The sequence below is a fragment of the Uranotaenia lowii genome, chromosome 3, assembly GCF_029784155.1.
Source record: "Uranotaenia lowii strain MFRU-FL chromosome 3, ASM2978415v1, whole genome shotgun sequence".
Taxonomy (NCBI): domain Eukaryota; kingdom Metazoa; phylum Arthropoda; class Insecta; order Diptera; family Culicidae; genus Uranotaenia; species Uranotaenia lowii.
In genome coordinates this window covers 206,996,694-207,017,275 of record NC_073693.1, presented here as the reverse complement: position 1 = coordinate 207,017,275, position 20,582 = coordinate 206,996,694, and the positions used below count along the sequence as shown (strand labels likewise).

The 20,582-nt window shown below is 37.7% G+C and overlaps 2 protein-coding genes across 2 annotated transcripts in view; both read left to right on the top strand.

Moving 5' to 3' along the window:
- Positions 1 to 20,582, top strand: part of LOC129756999 (glucose dehydrogenase [FAD, quinone]) — a 91,789-nt gene that overhangs the window by 13,230 nt on the left and 57,977 nt on the right. The window lies entirely within an intron of this gene.
- LOC129753032 (uncharacterized) lies at positions 5,956 to 8,839 on the top strand. The gene is made up of 2 exons (XM_055748825.1): positions 5,956 to 8,578; positions 8,622 to 8,839. Exons 1-2 carry the CDS (start codon positions 5,956 to 5,958, stop codon positions 8,837 to 8,839), a joined length of 2,841 nt encoding a protein of 946 aa, XP_055604800.1.

The following is a 20,582-nucleotide window of genomic DNA, read 5'->3' as shown; positions in this document are numbered from 1 at the left end:
TGACTGCTGCCAGCCAGAATCTTCGTTATACAAAGAAACCATTTGGTTTTATCGCTCCGATTTGGCGAGTGAATTGAGACTTCTGAGGTAGGGTACTGGCAGTTTGAATCTCATTCTGATTGATCCTTTGAAATCCGTTGAAGATCGAAAGTAATTCGCTGTTGCATCACACCGACGATCGCTGCAGGAAAGCAATTTGTTGAATTCACTCTGATTGGTAGGAGATGAAAAAAATTGATTGGAACGACTTGATCCGAACCGAAGGACAACATGAATTAGCAAGCTTAGAAACATTGATTTGACTCGGCTTTGATTGACCCATTCAATCACTGCGGGATGGAAGCGATATTGTCGATTGAAGACTTAGTTTGATAATGGTTGAAAAAATAATTTTAAAAATCATGCAAATATCTCAGATATATCAACCCTCATTTTTGTGGATTTTTTTCACAACATCAGGCATCCAAACGATTCCCACCAAAAACCGAACAATCCGATCCGAATGACCTTTGCCAGTTGACAATTATGAATCACCGTGTCTCTTTGCAAATCTGTATGTGGCAATATCCCTTTCATTCTCCGGTCAGTTTCATTAACAAGTCTCAAGTGAGAGGAAAACGGGCCACAAGACCAAAAAAAAAGACGTCATCAGCAAAAGATGCAGTGCAGATGCATCAGCAAATTGCGCTTCGTTGTCCATCAATTTTGCTAACCACCAAGGCATGGGCCAGGTCAGTCCAACGCCGGTTTAAATTTAGGACATCAGCATTCGTCACATTTGAAGGTGAACCACGAAAATCTATATACCCAGCCTGCTATGGGTAGGTAAAGTTGTGAATGAACATTATTGCAACAATAACATCAACAAGCGAGCATCGGTTTTGTTGTAGGTAGCAAGCAAGCAATGTTTCGTGAGATTGGACGCGATGTTGCACCAATCACGAGGCGCGGCAAAAACGGAGAATGGAGTCGCATATAAGTAAATGAATCATATGAAGGGGTGGAGAAGTCGGAGTCGTCGTTTCACACTGTTGTCGATCTCGGCATGATGATTGATGGTTTGGAAATTCGGTGTCAAAATGATTGCAACTTGTTTCTATGGACTTTCCGCGTTGCCGGCACCATTTGAAGCGTGATTTGATTTGATTTGATTTTTTAAAACAATATTCAACCTTGGAAAAACCTCATGCCTTAATTTGAAATGCCCATAACCAATTCGAAAGTTAATTTTTTAAAACAAGTCTCTCGAACTGAAAAAACTTTTGATAAAACTCAAAACAGAGAATAATTTTGAAAGATTTTCAAAATTAACAAAAGTGTATACCGCATATATCGATGTACAATTTTTTTCGAGTGACCACAGAACCGGAAAAATCGGGAAAAACCGGGAATTGAAAATCGCATCGGAAAACTGAAAAAAAAACCGGAATTCAAAACCAAAACAGGAAAAAATACAAAATCACTCAGTTTTGGTTCCAAGATTCCAAAATAAGAAATTCAGAATTAGAAATGGAATTTCAAGTCAAAGCTCAGCAGTTCAAAACATTTATAGGAATGAAATTATAAGTTTTGAAATAACTCTGATCCCTCTTCAACTGCTTCTAAATTGAAAAACTCCAACATATTCCACAACCTCAAAACTCAAAACTGTCTTGAAAATTAATCCTTAAATCCTAAAATTAGGATAGTGAAATGAAATTCATTCAAGTACCGCATGTTATTGAAATAAAATAAAAACAACCAATAATAAATAATATAGCACGCAGTTTTTTGTTAAAATTTTTGGGTAAAAATTGGTTGTGAGTACTATACAACGGTGCTTAAAGCAATAATAAGCTTAAAGCGCCCCAAATTCTGATTCAATATTCTCAGGTTTCAAAATTAACGTTTTCCGGTTTAAATTTGATTTTATCTAATAAAAATCGATTGAATTTACTTTTTACCTGATACGTTGCAAAAAATTGCAAAATTTATAGAAAAAAATTGAAAAAAAACACAAGTTTACATAATTTTTGAAGTAAGTAAACTGAGTTCACTGAATTTGAAATGAAATTTAAAAAAACTCAGTAGAACAGTTTATAAGTTGTGCTCCAAATATGAAATTTCGGAAAAACAGATAAAGTACCTACTTATACTTAGATTCTAATATCTCGGACTGAATAACAATAATTTAAAAAATGTTTTTATGTTACGACCGAATGTTTTTCATTAAATATTTTTGGCTTTTTCGGTCTTTTTAGTATATCAAACAACTTTGTTTTGAAATACCCGACGTTTCGACCAGTTTTGGTGGTCTTTTTCAAGGGAACTAGAAATTTATTATAGAATTACAAATTTGTTACGGAGCGTTGTTAATTAATAAATTATGTAGTGTGTAACTCACTTATCAGTCTGTTGTTCTTGTCAGTGTCGTTTTTATCCAACGGTTAGGAGTCCAGAATTTGCTGCTCGTCTGTGGTAGACAACATGTTATTTTAGTACAATAGATTAATTTTAACTTACTTACATTTTTGCACGGATAAAAAGTAATAAATTTCATCCGTTTTTCTACGGTCCCACTGCACATTGTTTGATATACTAAAAGACCGAAAAAGCCAAAAATATTTAATAATTTAAAATATATTTTTTGCATATCTTGCAAGATTTGCTATTGATGATCTGAACTTCACTTTTGTGTAAGATCAACAGTATTGTTGATGTTAATGAATTTATATTAGAAAAAAAAAATATAAAAAAATTTTTTTTTTGGAGAAAATAGTGTTTAATCGACGTTTTTAGACTTGATGGTGAAATTTCAATTTTTTTTGCTATGGACCTTAAATGTCAATTCAGATTTGAAGTAAAATAGTATAAAAATCGGTTGAAAATGGAAGAAGATATGGTTACTATACCATAACAGCTAATGGTCAAGTTTAGCTTGGAGCGAGTGAGATTTATCATATTTAATTCTTCCTTTATTAAGATTAGTACAATATTCAAAAATTGATAAATTACTATTATGGAAAAGTAGTCATAACTTTTGGAATTTTCAACTCATTTTTATAAATAACCACATGAAATCTTTGTTTTGAATTGACATTTGAAGTTTAGAGAAAATAGATTTTTTAAATGTCACCTTCGAATTTAAATCTGAACGAAAAAGTGAAGTTCAGATGATCGACAGAATATTTACTCACCATCAATATGCATATAAGAGATGTCAAAATAATGTTTTGCCGTCCGAGATATTACAATCTAAGTATAAGTACTTTTTTTGTTTTTCCAAAATTTCATATTTGGAGCATAACTCAAAAACTGTTCTAATGAGATGTTTTTGGATTTCATTTCCGGATTCAATGATTGCATTGTACCTTGCTCAAAATAAATGTGTGTTTTGAGTGCGGTATTCAGCATAAAATTGAGGCCCTCAGAACCAAAGGGATATAAGTCAAAAAAGGTTGATGACAAGATGTCAACACTTGGAGGCACACCAGTGCAATACTAGGTTCACACTCGGAATAAACAAATACGTTATCAGCTTGATTTTGCAGAAAACCTTAAATTTTGTTCTCAGAGTACAGAGTTGTTGTTACTAATTTTCTTTAGATTTTTTCATTATGCGGAACTGTTTTCGGAAATGCTTATTAATGCTAGTTTAATTTTTTATGGCCTCTGAAAGAAAATATTCGGTACTGCGAAACTATCATTATCTCTAATTTCTAAAATCATATTTATTTCTAAACTTTACCTTGAACTTAAAATTGATGGGTTCTGAATTCAAAGTTGGGATCCACGAAATAGTAGTTGAATCAGTGGTTAAACTCTGATTTTATCCAATTGATTTTCCTTCATTGGGTATCACATTTTTACAACACTATAAAATAAGCACGTATCCATGCTCGGCGATTCCGGGCAATTTTCTTTCAAAAACCTGGCAAATACCGAGAAATTGATTTGAAATTTCTTATTTTAAAAAGCCGGGCCAATATGAGCAAATTCCTAGCATGAATCCAAAAACTTCATGGAAAATGTGGAAGAAAATTACTTGACTTTCCAATTTTTTGTGTCAAAGCACATTAGAAGCGTTCCAATCGCATTTAAAATATCGAAAACATTGTTTTTTTTTTAATTTATTTTGATTAAACGCAAAAGAACCGTTTTTGGAACTAAAGTTTTTATTCCAGTTTTTAGATTCACACTCTCAGCTACGTATTGCCTAAAAAAAGCCTGAGAGGATTAGGAATGATGAAAAATGTTTTTAGATTTTCAGATGACCCCTTCTGAAGGGGGTCTTCCAAGAAGACAATTATTGTTTTCGCGATATTGCCGTTGATTTTAGTCAGATTGTGTTGAAAATTTACATATGAGTGTTTTGAAAGACGAGCAACCGATTGCAGGTGTCAAATTTTGTGTAAGGAGTCAGCCAAAGGGGTCGTCCATATTCATTTTTCGCTGTTTTTGCGATATTGACGTTATTATACATCGGATTCAGATGAAAATTGGTACACGTTAGTTTTGAGTGACGTGCATTCGATTTCAGGTATCGAATTCAGTGTAAGGGGCTGGCAAAAGGGGTCGTCCATATAAACTTTTAAATATCTTAATGATATTGACATTTTTATACATCGGATTGGGATGAAAATATGCACATACAAACAATTGATTTCACTTATCCAAATTAAAATCAAGAGTCGGCAAAAGGGGTCGTCCATACTAACAATTCACTGTTAATGAGATATTGTCTGATCGGTACTGTACCGGTCAGGAAATTTCATCTATGTTTTGTTTGTTATGTGTCTAGTTTTATGTTCACTTGACACTGTAATTCATTTGATCGAAAACACCACTATCTGTATACGTACCTTAGGATAAGCATAACTCTCTCGCAACATGAATACTTTCTTCGAGAGAGTCAGAAATAATAGTGTGGTTAGCCATTTTAGAAAGTAGAATAGAATATAACGTTGAATTAGAAGCACGGAATTTCACTTCATTCCTAATAAATTCAATAAGTCCTAATAAGCGACTTTTATCAAGTGAATCCGAAATCGGGCTAAGTTCAAGTGGCAAAATAGATGCAATCTAATTGCATAGTGATCAACTATCACCGAAGAACACAGAAGTGCAAACAAAATTTCTCCCACAACGGGTGTGATCAGCTGCTGTGCCAATAAGTATCGGCGACTTACCTTATTCCATGCTGTTGGTGGATGCCGTCGACGAGAGACGGGAAGAAATACCCCGAATCCGAACCCCCCCATCGGTCGAGCCCGAACATTTGGTCCTTCGAGCCGGATTCGAGGACAGAAGCTCATCTGGACCAGCATTGGAATCCAACATTCGCCATCTTCGAAAGCGCAGTAGCAGCTGTGGTTTGTACAATCACATCAAGGTAGGCCATTTTGTGATATACTCACCGTGAATATAATATTCAGGCCCATTATTCACTTGGCCAACGAAAATTTGTCCCATAATTGCAATTGCAACAGCAGCAATTAGAATCAAGTTGGTGATTGATATTTATTAGAACCAAAACAAACGGCAATTACACTGTCTCACAAAATTTTGAGGTTTTACACTGGAGCACAAAAGTTTTGGAACAAGTTTTTTTTAAATAAAACTTTTTGAGGAGAAATTGCATTGGATAAATAAAGGCGTGCTGTAGAACGAATTGCAAGTGCATTTAGCCTGTTGCACTTTACAGTGTCGGTCAAAATAATAGCGACACTTCGGAAACTACATTTTTTGGAGAAATTGCAAATCACTTTTGGTTTCAAATCGTAACAGTTGTGTTACAACATTGCTGGGTGCTGTTCATACGAGTTGCTGACTACAATGCGGTCCAAAAAGATAGCAACATCTACAAAATAAAAATAAATTTGGGAATTTTATTTGCGAGAAAATATCCGAAAGTCAATCATTGGTGGTGTGTCCGGTATTTTTGGTGTCAACAAGTGTGATTCGAGTGGTGGTAATATGGCTAGCAAGGTGGAGAAGAAATTAGCAGCGGACCTTCTGACGCGACGACGAGCGTGTGCCGAGCGAGATGTGGTGGAGAAGTTCATTGCGGAGTACACCTATGAACGGGATTGTTGCCAGGTTTCGGTACGTTTGGAGGCTCTCAACAAATGTAACGAGTTGTTCTTGAACGTGCAGAACGACATCGAGCTGGGTGATCACGAGGATAAGTTTGAAGGTCATCTTGAGTTCCGGGCTGATTTTGAGGATCGATTTTGCAGAGCGAAAGGTTTTTTGCTGTCTAAACTGGAAAGCAGGGAGCATCTTCTGAGTTCGACGATCATGCACGCATCGACTTCTCATAGCATGTCTTCCAGTTTCCATCATCGGTTGCCGAAAATCGATCTACCGAAGTTTAGCGGGGATGAATCGCGATGGATATCATTCCGCGACAATTTCATTTCGATGATTCACTGCAACGAGGACATACCGATCGTCAACAAGCTGCAGTACCTGTTACAGTCACTAGAAGGAGAAGCCAAGAAACCATTCGAATCGGTGGATATCCAAGCCGATAATTATTCATCCACATGGGACGCTTTGAAAAAGCGGTATGACAACAAGCGTTTCCTTAGGAAAGAGCTTTTCCGTGGCCTGTACAACCTTGCACCTCTTCAGCATGAGTCCGCACAAGACCTCAACACACTGGTTGATGATTTCCATCGACACGTCAAGGCACTGGGGAAGTTAGGTGAACCGATAGATCATTGGGACACTCCGCTCATCTTCATCCTGACCAATAAATTGGATTCGGCGACGATTCGTGCGTGGGAGCAAGATACTCGACAGAAGGACGAGGTGAAATACGACGAGCTCATCGAGTTTCTCATCCACCAGGTCCGGATGTTGAAATCCGTGGACAGCGATCTTCAGCATCGTTCCTCAGTGCCCACCGCTTCCAAGGTGGCCGGCCAAATCCCGAAGAAACCAGTTCCCATCCGATCGGTTGTGAACACAGCTACGTCCGAAACTCAATCCAGTACTTCGTCATGTCACTGTTGTTTGAGAACACATCCGCTCCACCAATGTCCAGCATTTTCGAACCTGTCAAGCTCCCAACGGCGAGAGCTTGTGACACAGCACAGCCTTTGCTGGAATTGCTTCCGCGCGAACCACCAGGCAAGATCCTGTAAATCCAAGTTCCTGTGTAGGATTTGCCAAGCGAAGCACCATACGATGTTGCACGACTCAGCAGCACCACCGAATGAGTCCTCATCCGAGAGATCACAAGCCACACAAGCGAATTCAGGCCCCAATAGATCGCTTAGCCCACCAACAGTAAATCTTTCCGTGAATTCTAATTCAACCGTTCTTTTGGAGACAGTCTCGCTGTTAGTAGTCGACCGATACGGCAGAAAGATTCAAGCACGAGCTCTACTAGATTCTGCAGCAATGTCAAATTTCATGACCAGGAAGCTGGCGAACGAGCTCGCCACCCGTCAAAGCCCCGTGGACATCGCAGTTGCCGGAATTGGAGAGTCAGTCAAGCGTATCAAGCACAAGTTAGCTGCCAAGATAATATCCAAGAACAGCGACTTCTCCACCACACTCGATTTCCTCGTCATGAAGAAACCAACATCATATCTCCCCACATCCCCGATCGATTCAACTGCCTGGAGAATGCCGAAGGTTCCATTGGCGGATCCTCAGTTCAACGTTCCAGCAACAATCGACATGATCATCGGTGGAGAATGTTACCATGAGTTTCACACAGGCGTACGCCACTCCCTTGGTAACGGTTTCCCGTTTTTGGTGGACACCCTCTTTGGCTGGGCAGTTTCTGGCAAAGTGGATTCCAGCTCCACCACCGCACCGCGAGCGTGCTTCCTCTCCACCGTTGATCAAACCCGAGAAACGATCCCTGGGGAGTTCCGGCCAATGGACACCACCGATGGGAGCCAAAGGATGGACGTTGAACCCTCCACCACTCAAATCCACAAAAAAGGATGCATCGCCCGCCATTCCCGGTCCAATAATCCCAAAACCACCCTTGGAGATTCGAACACGAAGGCCACACAACGAAACTCCACCAGAAATGCACACCACAAAATCCCTGGAAGTCACGCTCAACCCGGAAAAAGGCACGACTTCGATCCTGTTGACGACAATCCACACTGCTATCGGCCACATCACCCGGTGCTCAAGGAAGCCAGCAAAACCACCAATAATCGCGTGGTATTCGACGCATCCTGTGAGCCCAATTCAGGGTACGCGCTCAACGATACGCTGCTCGTCGGTCCCGTCGCTCAACAAAGTCAACTGTCTAACACTCCTTCAAGCGCCGCTAAGGTCAACGACGAAGGAGAAGACGCTGCCTGTGGATCCTGCTGCTACTTTGTCCCTTTGGTCAAGCAGCCGTATGTTAGCTGTCTGGAGTTATGCGCACCTGTTCTACCAGAGGTATCGTTCCGTCAATGGTTAAAGCCGCCACCACAGCGTTGGAGAACTGTTGCTGCTAATCGGTTAACTGCTATCCAGAAGGATACTGATGGGCTCAGTAGTAGACGCGTTCCGGAAGTGCACATCGTAGCTAGCGAACTGTCCAGGAATTTACATTCCTCCAACTTCCCTGAAAAACCTAGTTGGTATTAAGACCACGCATGGCAATCCTCATCCTTGGAAAGCTGGCCTTATTCCACCACCTCGCGGCCACTCGGTCGCTGTACAAGGCTTCATGCAGGTCGAAATGGAGTCATTCAGCCAGCCAAGCGAGATTGTCATCTTACTCACCGCCAGCAGTCAACAGGTCAACGCGACAACCCCGACAACTAGAAAGCTACAAAGACCGGTAGAGCACGCCGAACGTGCTCAACGCGCTAATGGAGCGCTAACAGTTCCTTAGACGTCCTTTTGTACCCGCCATCATCGAAATCCTTCTACAAAGACCGGCAGAGCACGCCGAATGTGACTCACTGCGCATGTCGAGCGCTAATAGGTGATTAGCGTTCCAAACTGTCACCTTTTCTCGTTCGATCTACCGGTTCTTTGTCGATTGCAGATCCTTTTCTACACTATCTCTATATCGTCACCGAGCATTCATCGCCATGCACCACGTCAGAAGCCGAATCTTCTAAGACCGGTAGGGCACGCCGAACGTTGCTCAACGCGCTAAAGGAGCGCTAACAGGTGATTAGCGTTCCTATTACTTTAATCCAAATCGTTCGATCTACCGGGTCTTTTATCGATTCCAGACCGCCCACTGTCGTACATCGTGGCAGATTCGCTTCGTTTACCAGCGAGATCGGCCACATACATCCACATGGTAGCAGAATCTTCAAAGATCGGTAGAGCACGCCGAACGTTGCTCAATGCGCTAATGGGGCGCTAACAGGTGATTAGCGTTCCTATGACCTTACCCTACGCCGTTCGGTCTACCGGGTCTGTTTTGTATTCACAGATTCTGCACCAGTGCCGAAGCAGATTCCTCAATGTGCGACGTGCCAGCTGTGTCTTTTGGTCCAACCGTGTCCCCGGGTCCAACCGTGTCTCCTGATGGTCCTATCCGTGTACACTGGTCCAACCATGTACCCAAACCGTGTCGCATGGTCCAACCGACTGAATAGCCCGCAATCAATTGGTCCGAAATTTGTTTGAAACAGCAGTTTCAAGGTGGCCGGAATGATCGGTACTGTACCGGTCAGGAAATTTCATCTATGTTTTGTTTGTTATGTGTCTAGTTTTATGTTCACTTGACACTGTAATTCATTTGATCGAAAACACCACTATCTGTATACGTACCTTAGGATAAGCATAACTCTCTCGCAACATGAATACTTTCTTCGAGAGAGTCAGAAATAATAGTGTGGTTAGCCATTTTAGAAAGTAGAATAGAATATAACGTTGAATTAGAAGCACGGAATTTCACTTCATTCCTAATAAATTCAATAAGTCCTAATAAGCGACTTTTATCAAGTGAATCCGAAATCGGGCTAAGTTCAAGTGGCAAAATAGATGCAATCTAATTGCATAGTGATCAACTATCACCGAAGAACACAGAAGTGCAAACAAAATTTCTCCCACAACGGGTGTGATCAGCTGCTGTGCCAATAAGTATCGGCGACTTACCTTATTCCATGCTGTTGGTGGATGCCGTCGACGAGAGACGGGAAGAAATACCCCGAATCCGAACCCCCCCATCGGTCGAGCCCGAACATTGTCGTTATTATATATCGGATTCAGATGAAAATTGGTACACGAGAGTTTTGAGGGACGGGCAATCGATTCCAGATATTGAATTCAGTGTAATGGGCCGGCAAGGGGGGTCGTCCATATTAACCTTTCAATATTTTTGCTATATCGTCGTTATTTGACATCGCATTGAGATGAAAATTCGCACACGGTAATTTACAGGGAAGGGCAATCGATTTCAGATATCAAAGATTGTATAAGAGGCCACCAAAAGGGGTATAACTTTTTGGCAATAATTGCGTTGTAATGCAATGATCGCGTCAAAATTTTTACACGGGAATTGGGACAGTCAATTGATTTCTGATTCCAATATTTTTTAAGCGTGAAGATTAATGAGCAAGCAATAATTAGGTGAGTTTGTATCGCACAGGAACGGAAATTCATCTACGGAGGTTTTTTGGTAAGGTAAAGTGATTCTTGATTTCAAATTTATTAGCAGACGACAGAAAAAGTGATCGTCCGAAATTTGTGCAATAATTGCTAAGCAATAAATTCGGAAGTACATCATGAAAATGCTTGGCAATGGATTTTCATACCAACTGTTCATGACATATTCCAAGTTCAAAGCGAAACGGAGTTCGTATGGGATCAGCTAGTGTTTTATAAGAACCTACTATCGACGATTGCTTTGCACGAGCATGAAACTACAGACAAAAAATCGCTGTATTTCCTAATTTTCAACTCTCAAATATGAACAATTGAATTGTTTCAGAATAAAGGAAAGTGAATAAAATATTATTCGTATAAAAATATTCGTCCTTTGGACCTGATGCAAAATTATACAATTCATCTTGAAACTTTCAAGCATCAATTATCGTTGGGTGTTAAAAAAAATTTTGTTTAACATAAAACTGTGGAATAGCTTCCTTTTATAGTATTCTTAAATAAAAATATAGAAAATCTTTAGAATGCAAAAGATGCCATTCCATCTATTGCATTCTTTTCATAGAAATGTATTCTTCTCAAAATCCCATCATCAATCGCAAAACGCATGAAAGGGCTTAACAAGAAAAAGTTGACGGCTTGCACTTTACTTTAAATTGATGTGAATCACTGAGAATCAAATGAAACCGTATTCGAATTGAGTGAAAGGGCTATACAAGAATAAATCAAATTTAGTATTCTGACGCTGGCAGTTTCGGCTTTTCTTTTTAAACCTGTACATTATTTATAGTCCCTCGAAACCCCATAATATATAAAAAGAATAAGTTAAAAGGGTTAAACTAGAAGAAATCTTGGATTTCAAGATGGCGTCAGAGAGCTAAATTCGGTTTCTTCTTGTTTAGCCGTTTCACCCAATACCAATATTGTGGGGATTTCATGCGATTTTAAGTCATTTTCATCATTTTAATCTTAAGCGGAAACAGCCATCTTGGATGTCAAGATGGCGTCAGATAGAGAAATTCGACTATTTCTAGTTAAACCCTTTCGTCAAATTCCCATATTTTGAGGGTTCCATGCGATTTTTTGTCATTTACAGCATTTTAAAGCTTATCGGAACCGTCATTTTGGATTTTAAGATGGCGTCAAGTGGCGAAATTAGACTTCTTCTAGCTCAGCTCTTTTACCCAATACCCATATTTTGGGCGTTTCATGCGATTTTAAGTAAATAAGAACATTTAAGAGTTCAGCGAAAGCCCCCATCTTGGATTTCAATATGGCGTCCAACATCGAAATTTGACTTCACTCTTGGTATCATTCCAATGGACATTCACAACCAATTCCTTATTTATTTCATTTAAAAAGTCTGTCCTCATTAACGGTACTAATGATTAACAACTCAGAAATGAAAAACTAATTCTACGCGTATAATTGATTGGCTTTGGAGTGTCCATTTCCCGGCAGTTTTCCCATTCCCGGGAATCGGGAAATCTGGTGGCCTGTTTCCCGGGAATTCCCGGGATCCCGGGAAATATTCAAAAACATGTATATATGCTATTCGATTCAAACCTGTAGTGCATACAAGCCCATAAGCTGTTCAAAATGTACTCTTCATAATGTTTTTCAACTTATTTTTAATCAAATAACTCAATCTGTTTTCAACAATGATAAATTGAAAACAGTCAAACGAACTATAAAATAGCCTAAATAAGTCAAATGAAGAATTCATTCATGCAACTAGAGGTTAGTAAAAAAAATTGATTTGTTTGATTTTTCTAACCTTTTTTCTTTTTTTTTTGTTTCGATTATAGTCGTTTTACCTTCATTATGGCATTCGCGACTTTATCAACGTTGCAGTTGGCGGATCGTTATTGAAAAACTTATCCGGTACAACTGTGTTCGATGTTTACTCTTGGGCTCGAACTCGCGGACATCGGCCTAACCTTTTTTGCGTTTTTCTGAACACTTTACAAATTTGGTTTTCCTATAAAGAAAGCGATGTCTTCTTCATTTTTAAGTTTTGAAATTCATCTGGCTTTCAAAGCCAGAGAGAAACAAGTGCATGAATGTTACTTTCGAGAAAACACAATCTGCCTACCTGCTGCGTGATTTTTCATATATTTTTCGAAATGTAGTGGGTTTTGATTCCCGGGATTCAGGAATTCTCGAATTTTTGAAATTCCCGGGAATTCCCGACCGGGAAATCCCGGGACGGACACTCTAATTGGCTTGCAAGAAAAACGACTTATTTTAGCTTTTTCTATGGCGCTCATAAACTGCTATTTTTATGACCAAAAACCGCCATTTTATGACCTGAATAAAGCTATTGAGCTTTAAATTGACTAACGCCATGTTGGTTGCAAATGCAAAAGCACAAAATGACGCCATGTTGATGGATTCACAATGTCTATCAATTTTCAATCAATTCCATTATGTTATCGATGTCATTGTGTCATGTTTATGTTTATTGAAAAATGTTTTTCACTCACTATCTTCAATTCCATTCTTTCCCATAAATGTTATTAACTTGACCCGATCGTATCTCAAAAAAACAATCATCATTCATCAACCATCATGATTGCTAGAAAAAATAAAAAAAATAGCTCGGAGAACTCACGGAATTAAAAAAAAAAATTACTAATATGTTTTATAAAAGCTTCGGTGACCAAAATAGCCAGATTTAGCTGTATTAGACACCTGGTGATGCATGAAATGCGTTTAAGCCTTTTATGAAGATTAATGCTATAGTCCTATCGAAGTTGTGCTGACCATAATAAAGCTAAAATTGTCACTTGGGATATGTTATGTGATATGTTTTTTTAATGGGTTTCTGGCATCCAGAAAGAGTTTAGGTATTATCTTCATAGTACTTTATGTTTTCATAAATGTTTGCTGTTTTTTTTTGTGAAAAACTGTCTGGCATCTCTGACCCGCGTCTTGACATGATTTTGACGTAAATCATGGACACTATGTGGAATAGTTCGAGATCGTTTTGAGGATTAAATAAAATTTGAGGTAAATCGTCCTTACCATTCATTCACCGTTCTAGATACGATCACTTTTTTCACATAAACGTGCAGGTTTCGTTCATATTGTTATAGAGGTAAAGTTTGGTATAGTTACGTTTACGGAGACATTCATCATTTATGGGGACGTAGATGTATCGTGTAGACTGTTTGAGATATAGTATTTTGCTATGCGGGGAGCTGTTTTGAAGTTGCTTCAAAATTACATGATTTTCACTACACTTAAATTCAATGTCATTACTAACAATAAGCCAATAATTGTTCTGTTAGTTAAGTCTGTTAAACTAATCTTCTTTTATGATTTTCTTGAAAAAAAAAAGATTTTTTTTGGCTTTTTTCCTTTGAATCCTTGAAACCTCGGGAAATGATTGAAATTTTACATGGTAATTTTGAATGGTTCTTGCATGAAATTGTCTCAAAAATATGACGAAGCTATAAAATTTGGAGTAAAATTATATTTTCATCGAGGAAAACAACATTTGAATTTGAGACCTTCAATTTTACGTAATAAACGTCATTTTTTCCGAAACATCATTAGTATCAATCAGATTTTCAACGGTTTTCTTCTATGAATCTAAGTTCGAAAGTATTGTGTTTTGAAAATGGTGATTTCGAAAATCGTGGAAAAAGGAGGGAGAGTCCAGAGACGAGGGGTGGGTGAGTCATTCTAAATTTTCAGGGTTTGTATTGTAGACCATGACGAGTCTATTGGCCAAGCTTGGCAAATTTTGGAAAAGAATTGATTTTTCGCTGTGATGGAACATCCGTTACAATTTTTTAAGATTTTTTTTTTTCAAACTAACATTCATTTATTTTAAATTTCAATGATTGATTTTTGGTTTTATTTTTAACACTTTCCCAATATCATGGCATTAATTTCTTAACCAATAATTGTATTTATACTTTACTGAAAACGGAAAGCTCAATCGGAATGCAATAATAACTAAATTGTACTTAGTTTGAACTATTTTACAAGGTGCTTGATTTATTGTTCTGCTAGATTGTAGTCAATTTCCTTGCATCGAATCGAAATACTAACTCTTTCGCGAATTGGAATCGATTCCGAGAAACACTTAGTACAAGTACCGTGGCGCACTTTCCAGCGATGATTGATGGCGGATCGTGTTGGGGAAATTACTAGGAAGCTAAAAGTAGGACCATACTGACAGTAATAGAGCCAAACCGAAACGACCCGAAAATGGAATGGACCCAGAGGGCAATTCATCATTTCAGTCAACGATATACCGAAAGAGTCCATCGAAGTCTTAAAACGATTCGGCTCAACTCTGAAAGGGAACGTGATTTACTACAGCACGTGGATGCAGGTTGAGGAGTGAAAATGTTGTTGGCACAAATGATTTAATTCGGCAATCAACTTTTTTTCTCTTTTTCTGCTCCTCATTTGAGCTGCGGTGTTGCAAGAATCAAACGGCCTTCACGTTTTCAGCCTCCCAGTCAACCTCTTTGATGATCGGATGAATGGTGTATTTGATTGGAAAATTGTTGGAGCAACCAAACACATTTATGCGCTGATTGATTCGCGTTACAGTTTATTTCGGTAGATTGCATCTTGGGTTTGCTTTATAAGATTACCACCATGTATCTCTATTTCTATCATACGAGGCATTTTCGTAGTAATTTTTCCGGTTATTATCAGAATTTATTACTCCACTTATGAAATGTTATGTTACTCTATTGGAAGTGATTTTTTTTTATTTATGACGGTTGCTCGGCCAGCATTGAATGATTGGACTCTGGATTATTGAATCCTGATAAAAAAAATTCTTCATAAAGAAGCAGTTGCTGTGCTCAGATATTTCGCTCTCATTCACTCTGTCGTTCAACAAACTACTAACTGTTCAAAGAAAACCGTTAAAAAAAATTAAGATATTGATCGTGAAGAGTTATTTTCTAACTATAAAAATGAACCTCAACAAGAAGTTATGTTTGATATAAAAATTTCTATGTTGGTTATTGTTTCATTGCATATACATTAAGGTTGCCAAATTTTTTTCCAGCACGTATCCGGGCTATTTTATCTAAAAACCTGGCAAAATCTGAGCTTTTGATTTCGAAATTGTGGATTAACAATCCGGGCAATATCCGAGCAAATTTTGTCAAAACTCAAGTAATACTCGACAAAAATCAAGAAAAAAATTAAATTTTTTTTTTCCGTCAACACTCTTCAGCAGATTTTCGTAATTTTTCAATTTTTTTTCTTCAAGAGGTTTTTATGATGAATTTTCTTTTATTTTTTCTCTTCATTGTCGTAATTTGTCGAGGACCTTATTTCTGATGGCTAAGATATATTTTGGATTTTCATAAACATCAGAAAGGTGAAATGTTTTTGACAATTCTAAGGCCCTGGATGAACCATTGTTGGTTTGTTTGTCTTCAATCAAAAAGAATATTAAAGAACAATTTTACGTGGATGAAAATGTGATAATATAGTTTTAATATTTCCAGAAGTGCTTTCGAACGTATTTTGGTAAAAGATTTGCATTCGAACTGTGACAAAACTATTTTAAACCTAAAGTATCACAGGTCATAAGAGCCAGATTAAGCCATCAGGGGGCCGGGACTAACTTTATCAGGGGCTCCTATGAATTGATTTTTTTTTCATAAACCTTTTCAGAGAATACATCATATTTTTAACATAAAATATAACTGGATATAATTTTAGTATATTGCCTTCTACTTTCCATTATGGCTGCGTAGTAGGTAGCTTCTGGTATGTTTCAAACAATAATTGTTAATTCATCACGAACAAAGATTGTAGAAGAGTTAAAGCAAAATTAAATTAAAAAATTATTTAATAGCTCTATCATTTACTTAAAACCGCTTGTTTATAAAAAAAATCTAGATATGTAAATATTAAAATGTTTTTCAATTCATCAATGATGTCTTGGTATGACCTTTATCGACAGCAGAATACATGTTTCTCTAATGACAATTGGAAAATAACATAAAGATCTCTGATAAAACATCCAAAATCAAAAAAAAATCCTGAGAAATAAACTTACCATGGGGATGCAGATTTAAAGTACAAGAGTAAAATTTTAAACCTAAAATCCGATTTTATTCAGAACCACAAATCAGTGTCCCTTATTTTATGAAAATAATATTTTTAATTCAATATGAGATAAACAAATGACAATTGAAAATTCAAATACAAATTGAGAAACTTGAGATTTGCTAAGAAATTTTTGGTGCCTATGTTTGAAAATCTGATTTTGGGAAATTTGGCAAAAGTACACGAATTTCCTAATTGAATTTTTACCTATTCACAAAAGTTTTCAAGAAAAAAAAGAACTACCTACAAGAATAAAAAATCTTTTTGTATATTTGGAATTAGGGTCCTAAAATTAGTTGAAATAAGTTCTTCAATTCTTTGCACATCGGAAAAATGTATATTTCGTTGGCTTGTGCTATTTATAACTAGGGAAAGCATTCCAAAAACTCCCTGAATTTTTTTATCAAAGTCATCAAAGTAAAGTGGACAAGTGAAGCAAACTAATAGCTGGCCCGATTGCCAAAATTTTGTAAAAACAAGTCCGTATTTTTCTGGATTTATTCCCATTATTGAAAAAAAAAGAAGAAAACTCAAATGGGGCTCAAGTTTTTGAACTATCTTTATCTATTAGAGCTATTAGCCATTAGAGCCATTTTTTACCGCATCGTAACACGGTGTAATCCGGGCAGAATGATGTTGGTGACGAGTGTTATTCGAAGAATAGTTCAAAATTTCATCAAACCCTCATCGGATTTTTTTTATTATTTTCTTTTTGAAGTTTTATAAAAAAAAACCTACATTTTAAGTACAAAACATTTTTATTTCGTTTATATAGCTCCGAGATAGACTTAAGATTCCAAATTATTCTAAAAAATCGAAGAAGAAGAATTACTGAGTCAATATGAATGTAATCGACTTATTGCACATTTGTTTCGATGAGTTAAATGATTTTGAAAATAATGACTTTAATTTATCTAGCTTTGCCCTCTCCTAAGATAAGATATCGAGTAAAAGGTAATTCAGGTCGTATAGACTCTAAATTAGAATAAAACTTTAAAAAAAATGAAACATCAGAATTCGGAACACAGAACGAAGTTAAGCTTTCGGAATCAAGCGTAAAGAAAATCCAATAAAAGGAATATGTTTGTCTAAGTCAATACTTTCAAGGCCCTTTGTTTACTTAAATAAAATAAACATAAGGTTTAAACAATAGTTAACAAAACGAACAAAAACATTGAGGATCTATTATTTGATGTAATTTTTGCTACTCAGAGAATGGTTCAAAATTGGCAGTGGCTCCTCTTTAATCATCAGGAGAAAAATCAGCAAAGCTTGAACAACAAACGTTTTGAAAAAAAAGTTGCTTGCGCGGGAAGATGACACCTAAAGGTCGGGTAAAACGGACAAATAAGTTTCTCCAGGTATTTCAAATTTTTCATTGGTTTGATCCTTCATATGCTTCAAAAGACCTTGACCAGAGCAATTGTCGGTCGAAAAGCACTTACCATCTCAAACAGGCCACCAATACTGTAGAAACTGGATCCCCGGTGAAAACAGCGCCTGTAAAAAAAGGAATTCCGAAAACCACACTGCTTCGCTTCTGAACTCAAACCAATTGGTTCCATTTTGGTTCAAAAATGTTCTCATATACTTTACACATGAAAATTAGTACTTTTACAGGAATTTTTCTGGAAAAATATACCTACGCAGTGTCCGTTTTACTCGACCATTTTTTGAAAAGTGTAATTTGCAAGTATGTTTTAGATAGCTATTGAAACAGACTTGATCCTTCCAATGGTTAATGCAAACAACCTAAACTGCCCATCTGCCCATCAATATCTGATTTTCTATTGCGATTCGCCCTTAGGATATCCGTCTTACCCGACTTTCTCCTATGTTATTAGATATCTCAGATTCTCAAGTTCACATATCTCGAATATATCAGAAACGACCATATCAATAGATCACTTATACACCATCTGCACATCTGTTAATTCAGCTGGTTTTATCGTATCGTAAAAATGGTATCAAAACCAGTTCCTTTAGTGTCGAAAGATAAGCAACATTCCTAATTTTCAATGTCAACCTTCAACCTCTTCAAGGGACATACCCACAGTCGTTCACCGGCTATCTCTAGAAACCTAACGCGCAATCATAAAGACAAAAACCTACGAGCGCGATTCAAGGTCGATTGAATATTCAACTGGATAGATCGCCGTGATGCGATCTCATGTGCAACAGCCATGCGCTAACGACAACGACGCTACCAAATTTTAACGCCCCATCATCGGCCCTTCGATCGCGATGGAGATAGTGGAGTAAGGCTGCAAGATCACTCACCCGATTGGTCTGTCGTCGGAACCTGCTCGAATGTTTGCTTCAAGGAGAAAAAAAAGCAAACCGCTTCAACGACAACTACCTAGTGGATGTCTGATTGGGTCGGGGAGAAAAACTTTTTTATGTTTACTTTTGCTTTCCGTTTCAAGGCCGAAACGTTCCGAAACTGTTATTTTCACACCAATACACGCGGACAAGCATGCTCGAAGAAGGAGCGCGCTAAGTCACGAAGAAGCACGTGAAGAGCGTTAATCGTTCGGTAAACTATTCGCGGTAACTGGACAGGTTCGTCACCGAGTTTTCCAACTCCCTGGCGGAATTTTCTGTTCGGCTGTCTACGTTTATACAAGTATCGCATTGGAACGGCACCGGCTGGCATGTGCAATGCAATGTGGTTCCTTCCACACGTTGCTGTCCGCAACTATGCCTATGTATTTAGATAGGTAAACGCATTGACAACAGAAAAGAGCGTCAAGGTCGCAGCACGAAGACTGAGTTTTATAGCAGCCCCAGACGATAACCGGTCAAAATTTGACCTAATTCCGCGATTCGCCTTTTGCCGATCGTTCGCTCGTTACTTCGGAGTCAATGTTTGGGTAAATGGTTAGCATACCATCATGATGATGACCATCATCGTTTCGACGTAGTTGTTGCTTTTTAGTGGTCGCCTCGTGGTCCTTTTGTGTGCAATTTAAGTGCAGCGCGAACAAGAAAACCAGCGAAACAAATTGGGGGAAGGTGAACAAGATTTTTTTTCTGTCGAAAGTAAGGGAAAGATCCGGGGTTAATGTGCGATTTTTGCTTAACATTTTACGACGTTAACGGCATACATAAGCGACGAAATTTTTACGTCATTGTATGACATCCAGCTTGGGAATAAGTTTTGTAAAACGACGTGATCGACGATGATCGATCGAATGGATGACATTTGCAATCATAATTATTGATTGGTTTTATGGCAGTGACATTCACGTATCGATGCGAAAAATACTGGATTTCGATCCTTGAAGGTGCTCTTAAAGTTTCAAGGATGTAACATATGAAGGGGGAATATTTAAGGACAAGATGGGCGACTTAAGCTTACGCATGCTTTAAACGCGGGAATGAAATACAAACTTGAGACTTTTAGGGATGAATCATCCCATAGGATGAAAATCCCGTTAAAAAAAACTTGAGACTTATTAAGGCTAGAGAGGAATGTAAGAAACTTGAACATTTTGAGGGAAAGCAAAAAGACCAGGCGAAAATTAGAATTTAGTAAACACTAACAAATCTGTTGTACAATGTAGATAGCTACCCAAGTTGATGTACTTCGTCTGATTGACGTTTTTTAGCTCAAAAGTCGCCCTTTCACCTTTCAATGCTTCTGGTATTAGGTATGAATGCTGGCGATTAAAAATAGGCGATCAAAACAAAATGGTGCAATTCTTTCATATTCTTGCGAGAGTTTTTTTGAAGTTCCTTCAAAATAGTTTTTTTTTTTGCCAAATGGAAACAAAATGATATTTCCTCAAATACATGCATTTATAAAGTGAAAATGTTTTACGCGGCAATAAATAGGAGATAAACTTTAAAAAACATGTGATTTAAAAAAATAAACTCAAAAACACACAATTTTGTTAAACCTGAAAATGCCCATC

Excerpts from the sequence above, each read along its gene's own strand:
- LOC129753032 (XM_055748825.1), top strand. The coding sequence starts at position 5,956 with ATGGCTAGCAAGGTGGAGAAGAAATTAGCAGCGGACCTTCTGACGCGA. Across the intron at positions 8,579-8,621 it reads CAACTTCCCTGAAAAACCTA|CTGGCCTTATTCCACCACCT; the intron begins GTTGGTATTAAG and ends ATCCTTGGAAAG.